The sequence below is a fragment of the Corythoichthys intestinalis genome, chromosome 6, assembly GCF_030265065.1.
Source record: "Corythoichthys intestinalis isolate RoL2023-P3 chromosome 6, ASM3026506v1, whole genome shotgun sequence".
NCBI lineage: Eukaryota > Metazoa > Chordata > Actinopteri > Syngnathiformes > Syngnathidae > Corythoichthys > Corythoichthys intestinalis.
In genome coordinates, this window is record NC_080400.1 from 12111240 (window position 1) to 12123184 (window position 11945).

At 40.5% G+C, this 11945-nt stretch overlaps 1 protein-coding gene across 1 annotated transcript; it reads right to left on the reverse strand.

Annotated features, from left to right (window-relative positions):
* Positions 1-445: 445 nt before the first annotated feature.
* On the reverse strand, positions 446-8042 carry LOC130917741 (claudin-4-like). The gene is made up of 2 exons (XM_057839406.1): positions 7588-8042; positions 446-1698 (listed from the first exon to the last, which is right to left on the reverse strand). The coding sequence occupies exon 2, from the start codon at positions 1540-1542 to the stop codon at positions 901-903; it is 642 nt and encodes a 213-aa protein (XP_057695389.1). The 5' UTR covers positions 1543-1698; positions 7588-8042; the 3' UTR covers positions 446-900.
* Positions 8043-11945: the final 3903 nt, after the last annotated feature.

The following is an 11945-nucleotide window of genomic DNA, read 5'->3' on the forward strand; positions in this document are numbered from 1 at the left end:
TTTTAAAAATTGATTTTGGCCTTTTCTCCACTCCGAGGAATCATTTAATTTTGCCAGCTCTAAGCATGACATTTTGCCCGGACTACTTTATCTGTGGCACAACGCACTGACAGCACTTGCGTAAAGGAAGAAGGGAGAGGCGGCGGATATATTTGATTTCAACCACACATGAATATTGGGGTAACGACGAAGATGCAGACGAAAGCGAAGAGAAAGGCACCAAGAAAAAGATAAAAAATGTCAAATGTGTAAGAGCATTTCAAGCTGGACACCTAGGCAAACACTGTTTCATGTCTTCACTGTAAAACAGTGCTTGTGTAAGTCTTCAATGCTGCAGCTCCACTGAAGGCACCCTGTTTACTCCGAGAGCGGAGGAGCGATACTCGGACAAGGTAAAATTAAGTTAATGTAGCGCTAATAAAAAAAGATTAACGTTACTGTACCTTGCTAACGTAACGTTAGCCCTGCGAAGGGCTAGGTTGCTTTTAATTAGGACTACTGTCGGTGCACAGCTAGCGTGTCTTTCATACAGGCTTTATTTAATCTTTAAAAACACAGCGCTCTAGCGTGATGAGGGTGTAAAATAAAAACACAATAAAGCTAACTGTCAATTTTAGCTCAGTTGTCATTCACTGATAAAACACCAAGTAGCACTGGTGCCTAATGTGCTCCAATAAAGCAGGTATCATACAGTATATTTGTTTTTGAACACTGCAAAAACTCAAACTCCTATCAGGACTTACAATTAAAAAGTCATTATCGGACAACTCTATTTTCGTTCTGTTGACACCGAATATATAAGCAAAAAGACACCCACCACCCCAAAAATACAGGTCCAAGGTCCTTAAATGTCCACTCACTGCTCATAACTCTCCCTGCTGGTCACAAAAGTAACACTCATCACACATAGTCTTGTTTCCCGCGTCCACGCCGACTAACAGCCGAGTATTCGGACACCTTGCGCACCTGCGGGGTTTTCCTCTTGCCACAGGTGCACCACAGCAGTGCTCCCCCTAGTATGAGCAAACAAGACGCGGCCCATCCAAAGTAGAGTGCATTCCCAAAGTCGCGTTTTCCCGTCTCCTCCAGAAGCGGGTCGTAGAACCCCATCACGATGACGTGTGCCGTCCAGGACACCGCCATCAGCGTCAGAATCCCCGCTAGAGTCAAGACCAGCCCACCGACAAACACTAGACGCCGTTTCCCCTTTTCATCCTGGCTGCAATTGGTGCATTTGGCTCCCGCTGTCGCCAATGCGACCCCTATGACTCCCAGCGTGACTGAGACCACCACTAAGGCGCGGGCGGCTTGGAGGTCCCGCGGTAGCCCCAGCATGGAGTCGTGGACCTTGCAGTGCATCTGGCCTGTACTCTGAACTGAGCAGTTCATCCACAAGCCCTCCCAAATGACCTGGGACATGACCACGTTTTGACCCACGTAGGCTGCCACACGCCACATGGGAAGGCCGCACGCCACCATCACGCCTATCCAGCCCGCCACGGCGAGCGTCAGTCCCAGGAGTTCCACGCCAGCAGACGCCATCGTCGGGGAAAGAAAGCCCCTCTGTGCGTAGGTGATATTGGATCCCCTTGGCTCTGAGTTCAGAGTCCGATTTGAGGAAGAAACTTGTTCTATCGTCTTTATACGGTTTGAAGGTGGAGTCAGCGCCAGGTGTAAGGAAGCTAGCGTTGAAGGATGCTGACAAATAATTGCGGATGGAGAAAAAGGGATTAACACATTAGCTGCCATTGACGGTGCTAGATGTCAAATCCATTTTAACTGGGAGAGTCCCTCCCAGTCAAAACAGACTGGACATCTAGCAAGGTTAATGGTAGGGTTGTTCCGATCATGTTTTTTCGCTCCCGATCCGATCCCGATCGTTTTAGTTTGAGTATCTGCCGATCCTGATATTGGTTTTTTTTTGCTCCCGATTCAATTCAAATCATTCCCGATAATTTTTCCCGATCATATACATTTTGGCAATGCATTAAGAAAAAAATGAATAAAACTCGGACGAATATGTACATTCAAAATACAGTACATAAGCACTGTATTTGTTTATTATGACAATAAATCCTCAAGATGGCATTTACATTATTAACATTCTTTCTGTGAGAGGGATCCACGGGTAGAAAGACTTGTAATTCTTAAAGGATAAATGTGACTTTGTATATTGTGACTAAATATTGCCATCTAGTGTATTTGTTGAGCTTTCAGTAAATGATACTGTAGCCATTTAACTGTTCAGCCCAAATGCATGATGGGAAGTGCAACCATGACTGTGCGTAGTGGTACCAATATATAATATGTAATATATCTTCTCTGCGTTGGGAAATAACATAGGGTGTTAAGAAAAAGATCAATTACTACCTTTCTTCCCCACATTGCTTCCCACGATATTTCTAATCGTAGGGAGAGGGATTGTAAGGCTTTAGCCAATTAAAAAAAGGCTCCAAAGGCTGCCAAAATTCACTCTACTCATTTTACGCTACCTTTTAGCTCTATATATTGGTAAAACGGCGCCATTACAGATTGAACGCGACAATGCGTGAGTGGGTCGTGCAGCGCATGCGTTAATTGCGTTAAATATTTTAACGTGATAAATTTCTTTAAAAAATTAATGACTGCCATTAACGGGATAAATTTGATAACCCTACCTTAAGCCTAAACTAAAGACTCTGGATGAGTGTAACATATTATGTCTGTAACGTTAAATACAATTAGAAAACGATTCAATTTAAAAGATATATATACAGTGATACCTCAGCTCACGAACATAATTGGTTCCCAGAAAGTGTGCGTGAGGCGAAAAGTTCGTCTTCCGAACATTTATTTCCCATAAGAAACCATTAAAATGAGAATAATCCGTTCCCAGGTCCCCATAAAACATAATTTTCTACTAAATAAGCCTTAAAACTACACAAAAATATACCTTATTTTATGTATAATAAGTGTGCTATTGTATTATAATTAAAGAAATAAACTGTACTGTATAATAAAGTTGTTTTATTTACCTTTGCGATGGTATGGGAGTGGGAGGAGTGGGAGGAGGAGGGAGGGAGTTACTGTTTGGAAGGAGAGTGTTACCGGCAAAGTGCGCAGTTAGCGTAGACTCCACTGCTGTGCCCCCCGCATGCTTTTGGTTGTTAATAAAAGTGCCCACAAAAAGCCATCCGACACCTCTGGGTGTTTGTATGCAAGCCGCCATCGGGCGCACCGAAGACAACCGACGACAACGAGCCAACGTGACTCGCCGGTCCACTTCTCACGACGGTGGGAAGCTGAAAGCACCGCCAATTACCAGTCGAGGGCGAATTGGTAACACGAGTCACCTTCCATAAGGACTGTATGTAACTCTTTTTCGGTCCCATAATAGCAAAAGTACACTCAATATGGTCCAAAATGTCTATCAAACACAAACCACGTCCGCACTCAACGAAAGGGAGGGGACGAACTGGGACGCCGTGAGCGTGCGTCAGCTTCTCGTGGCGCTGTCCGACCGCGTGGCTTGGTTCGTCCGCCGAAAACTAGTTCGCCAGCAGAGACTATATGCTCGCGAATTTAATGTTCTTGAGGCGAAAAGTTCGTGAGCTTAAGCGTTCGTGAGCCGAGGTATCACTGTATATTTAAAAAAAGGCATGACCGATATTTTTTTGCCGATTCCGATACTTCCGATACGTTGCGATGCCGATCGATCCTGACATCTCTAGTTAATGGCATTGATTGATAAACAGTGGTATGAAAAAGTCTCTGAACCTTTTGAAATTTCTCACATTTCTGCATAAAATGACCATCAAATGTTATCTGATCTTTGTAAAAATCACACAGATGTAAAAACAGTGTCTGCTTTAACTAAAACCACTCAAACATTTATAGATTTTCATCTTTTAATGAGGATAGCATGCAAACAATGACAGAAGGGGGAAAAATAAGTAAGTGAACCCTCTGCCTAAGGAGACTTTAAGAGCAATTGAAACCAATTTTTACCAAACATTTTAAGTCAGATGTGTGCCCAATCACTGATGAGTGGTTTAAAGCTGCCCTGCCCAATATAAAACACACACCCGGTAAGAATTGTCTTAATGAGACTAGTGTCTGATGTGCATCATGGCTCGGTCAAAAGAGCTGTCTGAAGACCTGCGATTGAGGATTGTTGATTTGTATAAAGCTGGGAGGGGATACAAAACCCTCTCTAAAAGTCTGGATGTTCATCAATCGACAGTCAAAGAAGTTGTCTACAAATGGATTGAGTCTGGCACTGTTGCTACTCTCCCAAGGAGTGGCCGTCCACCAAAGATGATGCCAAGAGTTCAGCGCAGAATACTCAGAGAGGTAAAAAAGAATCCTAGAGTGTCTGCTAAAGACTTACAGAAATCACTGGCGCAGTCCAATATCTCAGTGCACACATAAGCTAAATGTAAAACTATGGCCAAAAATTGTCTTCATGGGAGGACTACACGGAGGAAGCCACTGCTGTCTGGAAAAAAAAACATTGTTGCTTGTTTATTGTTCGCAAAAAGGCACTTGGGCAAAATAGTTTTGTGGACTGATGAAACCAAAGTTGAATTATTTGGGAGTAATATATAAGTCATGTGTGGAGGAAAAATGGAACAGCTCACCAACATCAACACCTCATCCCCACCGTGAAGCATAGTGGAGGGAGCATCATGATTTGGGGCTGTTTGCTCCCTTAGGGCCTGGACAACTTGTAATCCTTAATGGAAGAATTAATTCAAAAGTTCATCAGGATGTTTTGCAGGAAAACCTGAGGTCAGCCTCCGTCAGACAGTTGAAGCTAAAAAGAGGATGGATGCTGCAACAAGACAAAGGTCCAAAACACAGAAGTAAATCAAGTTCAGAATGGTTTCAGAAAAACAAAACACACGTTCTGGAGTGGCCAAGTCAAAGTCCAGACTTGAACCCCATTGAGATGCTGTGGCATGACCTAAAGACAACGATTCATGCCAGACATCCCAGGAATCTGACTGAACTATAGCAGTTTGGTAGAGAAGAATGGGCCAAGATTATTCCTGATTGATGTGCCAGACTGATCTGCAGCTACAGGAAGTGTCTGATTGAAGTTATTGCTGCTTAAGGGGGGTTAAGGGGGGCACAAAATATTAAATGTGATGGTTCACTTACTTATGTTTCCCCACTTCTGTCATTGTTTGCATGTTTTTTTATTTACTGCCAGTTTTCAACAGCTAATAAATCACTCAATTTAACATCAGAAACTTAATACTTGAGGAAAACATGCAGAATCAATCATAAATAATATGTAAATAGATAATTAATAAATTCTATATACAATCACAACTTATTATAGAATAGAATATACCTTTATTATCATAATACACTATATACTGTTAGCGAATGAGGCTAGCGGACGCCTGGCATAAACAGAGCTTTTCTGGCGAAAATTCTTGTGAATAAATGCTTAAATTCCCGAATTCTTCATAGATATGGAAGTAAAACAGTCTCGATTCTTGGTTAACAGCAAAGAAACCGCACAGTTAGCGTCTATTTTACGTATTTTGAGGAAGTACCGTGCTAATATTCTAGCAAACGATGCTAGCGGCCGCCTGGCGTAAAAGCTTTTCTGGCGAAAATTTGTGAATAAATGCTTGAATCCCCGAATTCTTCATAGATACGGACGTAAAACAGTCTCAATTCTTGGTTAAAGGCAAAGAAACCGTACAGTTAGTGTTTATTTTACGTATATTGACGAAGTGCCATGCTACTATGCTAGCGAATGATGCTAGCGGCCGCCTGTCGTAAAATGACCTTTTCTGGCGAAAATTATTGTGAATAAATGCTTGAATCCCCGAATTCTTCATAGATATGGACGTAAAACTGTCTCGTTTCTTGGTTAAAAGCAAAGAAACCGTACGGTTAGTGTTTATTTTATGTATATTGACGAAGGACCATGCAACTATGTCAGAGAATGAGGCTAGCAGCCACCAGGCGTAAAAGGAGCTTTTCTGGCGAAAATTTTGGTGAATAAATGCTTAAATCCCTGAATTCTTCATAGATATGAACGTACTAAAACGGTCTCGTTTCTTTGTTAAAAGCAAAGAAACTGTACAGTTAGCGTTTATTTTACGTATATTGAAGAAGTACCATGCTACTATGTTAGATAGGGTGACCAAACGTCCTCTTTTGCCCGGACATGTCCTCTTATTACGTGCTCTTCGGAGGGTCCTGCCGGGTTACATAAATTTATGAAAATGTCCGGTTTTTATGATTTTTCACGGGACCAATTTGAAGAGAATCCCTCCGGCCGCTAGGAGGCAGTGCGTACCTGCGTTGATGTGGCTCCGACTAGTAGGGGGGACAAGGAGTACATCTTCTTCTTGTTTTTTGTTGGCAGTTTACCCTTTGTTTCATGTGGAATTACCACCATCTAACGACGGTTGACAGTTTGGCAAGAAATCAGACTACAGCAAAGAGTTTTAAGACGTAGCTCCATACACCTTTCTGTAGGTTTCTCTCCTGTTAATGTCGATCACGTGTGTTGAATATTGGGTTATATGTGTAAAGAGAGATGCAGTATATTGTATTAGTCTTGTATTAATTGTTCTGTGTTCGTGTATTTGGTTGAATGTTAGTATATTTTAAATAGGAGCGCCTGCCCAATTGAGAGTTTTTTACGATAAATACGTATATAATGGCAACTGTTGACTTCTGTCGGAGATTTGTACTGGCGTAATCTGTAAAATCCTGTTTGGTGTCGCATCGTTGCGCTGCCAATGATTGTAAACTTTTATAGCAAAGTTTGATTTTGCCTCGCCCGGTACTCGTTAACAGGGTAGCTATCAGTGCGCTCAGCCGCGGTAAGCATTATGGGAAATGTAGTTTTGAACTGCTGCGTTTGGAAACATGCTGGTTGAATAGCTTGTCAGTTTATTTCAGTTATAGTTTGCGAACACTGAATAGAATAAAGTTGAGTGGGAATAACAATATCACGACAATTGTCGTGATAGTAATTTCTAAAAATGTTGAGTTGGCACATAGCCTACTGTGTGTGCGTATTGACTGGACTACATTTCCATGGGTCTGCATTATATATATATATATTTTTTTAAATCATTATTATTATTTTTTTTTTTAGGTTTGATTATTGTTTTTAGGAAGAATAAAGCCTGTCGAGTAAAAAATATTTCCATATAGTGTATAATATATACTAAATACTGAATTTTTCTAACCAGACGGAGGAGGCACACTTTAAATATATTAAAGTTATATAGGCATCTTTGAGTGGACTTCGAGTAAAATTCAAGTAACTCGAGACCGAGCCGAGTGTCCTCTTTTTTGGAAATCAAAATATGGTCACCCTAATGTTAGAGAAAGATGCTAGCAGCCGCCTGGCGTAAAAGGAGCTCTTCTGGTGAAAATTTTTGTGAATAAATGTTTAAATCCCTGAATTCTTTATAGATATGGACGTAAAACAGTCTGGATTCTTGGTTAAAAGTAAACTATGAGGCTAGTTAGTTACGAAAATGAGCCGCCTCCATGTGTAAATAAAGAAAATTCCTGCGAATAAATGCTTCAATCATGCATGCATGTTACAAAAAATATAATATTTACCTTGAATCCTCAAACAAATCACTGCTGAGACAATCCTTCCTGTTTGTATGCGGTACAACTTTCGTAGTTAAATCCAATCATAAGTAAATCCAAGCTTCAATCGGACATGAGCGTGTGCCGTCTTCGGCTATTACTAAATGAAGCTCGGCCCCTTCTGATAAGGCGTCACGCAAAGAATGACTAAGTTAAACGTCATTAGTGATGAGGTCTATGGTCAATGCACAGTTCTGCAGTGTTATGCTAGCATACGATTTCTTTAGCTTTGTAAGTAAAGTGGAAGTTCCTTGGAAACTTGTCTGTTCTTTCAAAACAGGTTTGGATTATGGGAGATTTCATTGTATATTTTTAATATCTGGGCGTTAGTTTTGCAACTTCCCCTTTAATTACATCTGAATGTGGCCAAATGCTGACTCACTCTCAGGGGTGTGTGGGGGGGGGCACAATACATGTCCTTGTGTCCTACGTCAGCATGTTCTCTACCTCTCTACATCCTATCCTGACTCCCACAAGGAAGAACAAGAGGGATTATTAACAAGGAGAATTTATTTGTGTGTAGCATGAATACTCGCCCGGGGCTTTAGTGCTTTTGAGTAAAAGCATTATTTGTCCAAGGCCAGGTGAAGTATGAGCTTTCCTCTCATTTACTGAGGTCACCCTGCATCACCGGTCCGGGTGATCGTTATCCTAAAGCCCCCGCTTTTTTTTTCTCTTCAATGGATTCCCTTTGTAATGAATTCTCCATTCATGCCTGACACAATTATTTATCCGACATCCACTCGACAGGATTATAGTCTTCAACTTTTTACGCCGTCAAAATGTCGAGCGGGGATGCAGAACAGGACCAGCACCGCTGTCTCGCAGACCTGTAAAGCACTTAACCAACATGTGTAAATTTAAGACTTGTTCCATTAAAATGCTTGGCATTCATTTCGAGTTGAGTGTAACTCAAAGAAGACAAAAAGGAGCAACATGTGCATTTTTTTATTACCACGTTTAGTCCATCTGGCTGCAAAGCAACACAAATATTTATGGATTTTATTTTCTCTTGGTGGAATCCTTCTTTACCAGCACAGGTGGGTAGTAATGCGTTACATTCACTCAGTTACATTTTAAACATGTTACCGTCACACCGAATATTTTTTAAACAAGAACAATGTATAAAAATGCTTGTCTTTATTAAATGCTTCATTGAGTGAGTCCACTCTAATCCGCTCAAGTTGCTCACTTGCACGCAAAGAGTTGCCACAGCAACTGTTTAACAAGTGAAACGATGATTGACGCTTGCAGAACTTTGAAGCTTTGGCTTCCAAGCGTCTCTGACAAGATCAAACCTTAACGTCTGTCAATCATCATTAACTTTAATAAGCAACTCCAGTGCAGTGCCTTGCCAACAAAGAGCAGGGAGAGAGAAGGGAGAGAGAGACTATGCGATCGGCTTGGGAAAGTTCATCTGTAATTATTAATTTTTTTTAATTGAAAAAAAAAATCTGCGATGGACTGAGGGCGCAAAGTTTGAAGCATATGGTAGCGAGGGATCCGTGTACTTCTAAGAGTAGTTTTACTAAACCATACTTTTTACTTCTGCTTGAGTAGATTTGTGAAGAAGAAACACCACTCTTACTCTGACAGTGACGTGCGGTCAGGGGAGGCAGGTGAGGCAGAGCCTCACCTGTCATCATGACAAAAAAATAATTATAGCATCAAATTTATATTAATATTTGTCCATTGCTCTTAATGTATGACTCATTTCAAACATTTTTTGTAGTCAAAATCGCTGAATTTGCCCATTTCCTGTTCAAATAACGAAATGAAACGAGAGGTGCGGCAGCAACGAGTAAAGCCTCACCTCTGATTGCGCAATCCATAACAAACTGGGTTGATACATGGAACTGGAGCGTGCTGGTTGCCGTACATCTGCATGTCGCCATTATAATGTTTCCAGATACGTTTATTTGACCTGATTTTCTACAGTCTGGCTAATGTCTTTAACCCTTAAAGTTTAATGTTTGTTAGCGACATATTTAGTTTTGCTGATGGGAAATAAAACCGCAGTGAAAAGGCACAGGTTGCGGCAGATAGTACGCTGCCGCACAGAAAGGGGGCGAACGTGAGCCAACAGGTAATGGCGCCAGGCGAATCAAGTGCACTGCGGCGAGCCGTTTTGTATTGTTTACTACGTCGACATCGGACTCCCAAAATGGAAGAGGATTATATATCCAAACTTAAAAAATTCTTAAAACTGGACTTTCAGTCAAAAGTGGACCTGATTAACAGAGGAAGACCAACGCCGGGGCTAAAAGGTTTGCTTCAAGCTACGGGACAGTCTAAGATAACTCGCTCTTTTCAAACGGAGTGGTACACCCGAAGAAAAACTACTGGCTGTGTGGCTGTCCTTCGAAAAACTGCCTTTACTGCTTCCCATGCCTTTTGTTCTCAACTTGTGCCAATGTCTGGACTAACACGGGATATTGTGACATGAAAAATTTACCACGAAGTCTCAGCAAACATGAGAGATCGTACACTCACATTCAAAGCCAGACTGCTTTAAAATTTTTTGGAACTCAAGGATCGATTTGGCTTTGAACGAACAGCGGCGGCTCAACGTTAGCACCCACAATGCTAAGGTAAAGGAGAACGGCGAGATTTTGAAAGACCTCATTAATGCAACCTGCTTCTTAGCTAAGCAGGAGTTAGCATTTCGTGGTAACGATGAGAGGGCAAGCTCTACTAATCGTGGCAATTATGTCGAACTTTTATACGCTTTTGCTGAGAAAGATGAGAGGTTAGCTAGACATTTGGACACATCCACTGTGTTTTCTGGCTTGTCAAATAGAATACAGAACGATCTAATTGTAGCAATCGGTGATGTGATACAGTCAGAATAGGACCGGTGACCGATTCAGGACAACTTTCCTCCCTGGCGATCATCTCCATTGAGGCGGAGAGACTTTTAAAACTAAAGGAAAATAAGGAGGACTTTTACAACAAAGTAACTGAGGTTTTTGTGGCGAAGGGCAGGCGCATGGACTTCATCTACAAATAAAGGTAAGACCACAGTTTTCATTTTAATCTTAATATTTTAAAACTAAATTTTGGCCTTAAATAAAATATACTTTTTCTTTTCATGCTTTTTGTTGAGCAATCTGTATTAAATTGATTTAAGTATCAGATTCAAGTTTTAAAAACAACTGAATATTTCACAAAAGGTCAAAATTGAAATCTGTGGTTTTGTACACCACTCTGTACTCATTTATGTTGTATGAACTAAAGGCTTGCGATGGAAATTCCAACACATGGAGAGTGTAGCGCAAATGCACGTTATTTTCTACCTTTACGTATCTGTAATATGTACCGTGTGTGTGTGTTTTGTGAAGAATGCTGATGAGATATGAAATAACCAGTAGTTAACTGAATAAGCTACCCTTTTTGGTTATATATTTGTAAATCTGACACTTAAGGAGTCAGTGCCTCACCAACCACGAACCTCACCGCACGTCACTGCTCTGCTACTTTGGGCTATGCTAGTCGTTCAATTTTTCCGTCTTATTTTACTTTTTTTTTTTTTTTGCCTGAGACACAAACAGTGGCTCTACCATTTTCACCAATGAGACATCGCAACAATAATCACATGACTCCAATATACCAATTCGACTCAAGCTTGCTGTACTAATATCATGCCAGCCTGTTCAATCACGTGGCGTCTTTACAGCACCGTTAAAAATGAAGTATTTGTATTGCGTGCCGCCGTCAACATGACTCGAAAGCGCGGATTTTAATCTGTCTGCTAGTTTTTAATTTGGCACCGATTGACCACGGAAAATCGGAGATATGATCCATTTAGTTTCATAATAGGAAATATGTTTTTACCCACTAGAGGGCACTCAGGCTAATAATGCTTCATTTCTGTAGATTTTTTTCTCTTGCCGGAATTCAATGTTTTTGTTTTTGTTTTTCTTTGGCTTAATTCAGTTATGTAAAAATGTTAGAGTATAGTATAATAATAATGATTCATATAGATAAGTTTGTGCTGAGAAAAAAATACCAATGTTAAAAAAAATTAAAAAAAAATCAAACATAGTAAGCAGTTACTCACAATGTTAACCATTACTTGAAAATCTATTTTACTTGTTGAATGACTACTTTTACTTGAGTAATATTATTTTGAAGTAATGCGACACTACCCACTTCTGTTTATCGGTCAAATGAAAGTTTGCTGAAGATCAAAATACTGTATAAATGCAGTGTGAATTATAAGTTGTATTATTGGCTCACATTTGTTAAAATGCTTTCACACTGCAAAAAAAAAAAAAAAAAGACTAAGCATGAAATAGTTTACTCTTGAGAACAAGAAATATAGT

What these genes read in the sequence shown, in the direction of transcription:
- LOC130917741 (XM_057839406.1), bottom strand. Translation starts at nt 1,542, where the DNA reads ATGGCGTCTGCTGGCGTGGAACTCCTGGGACTGACGCTCGCCGTGGCG.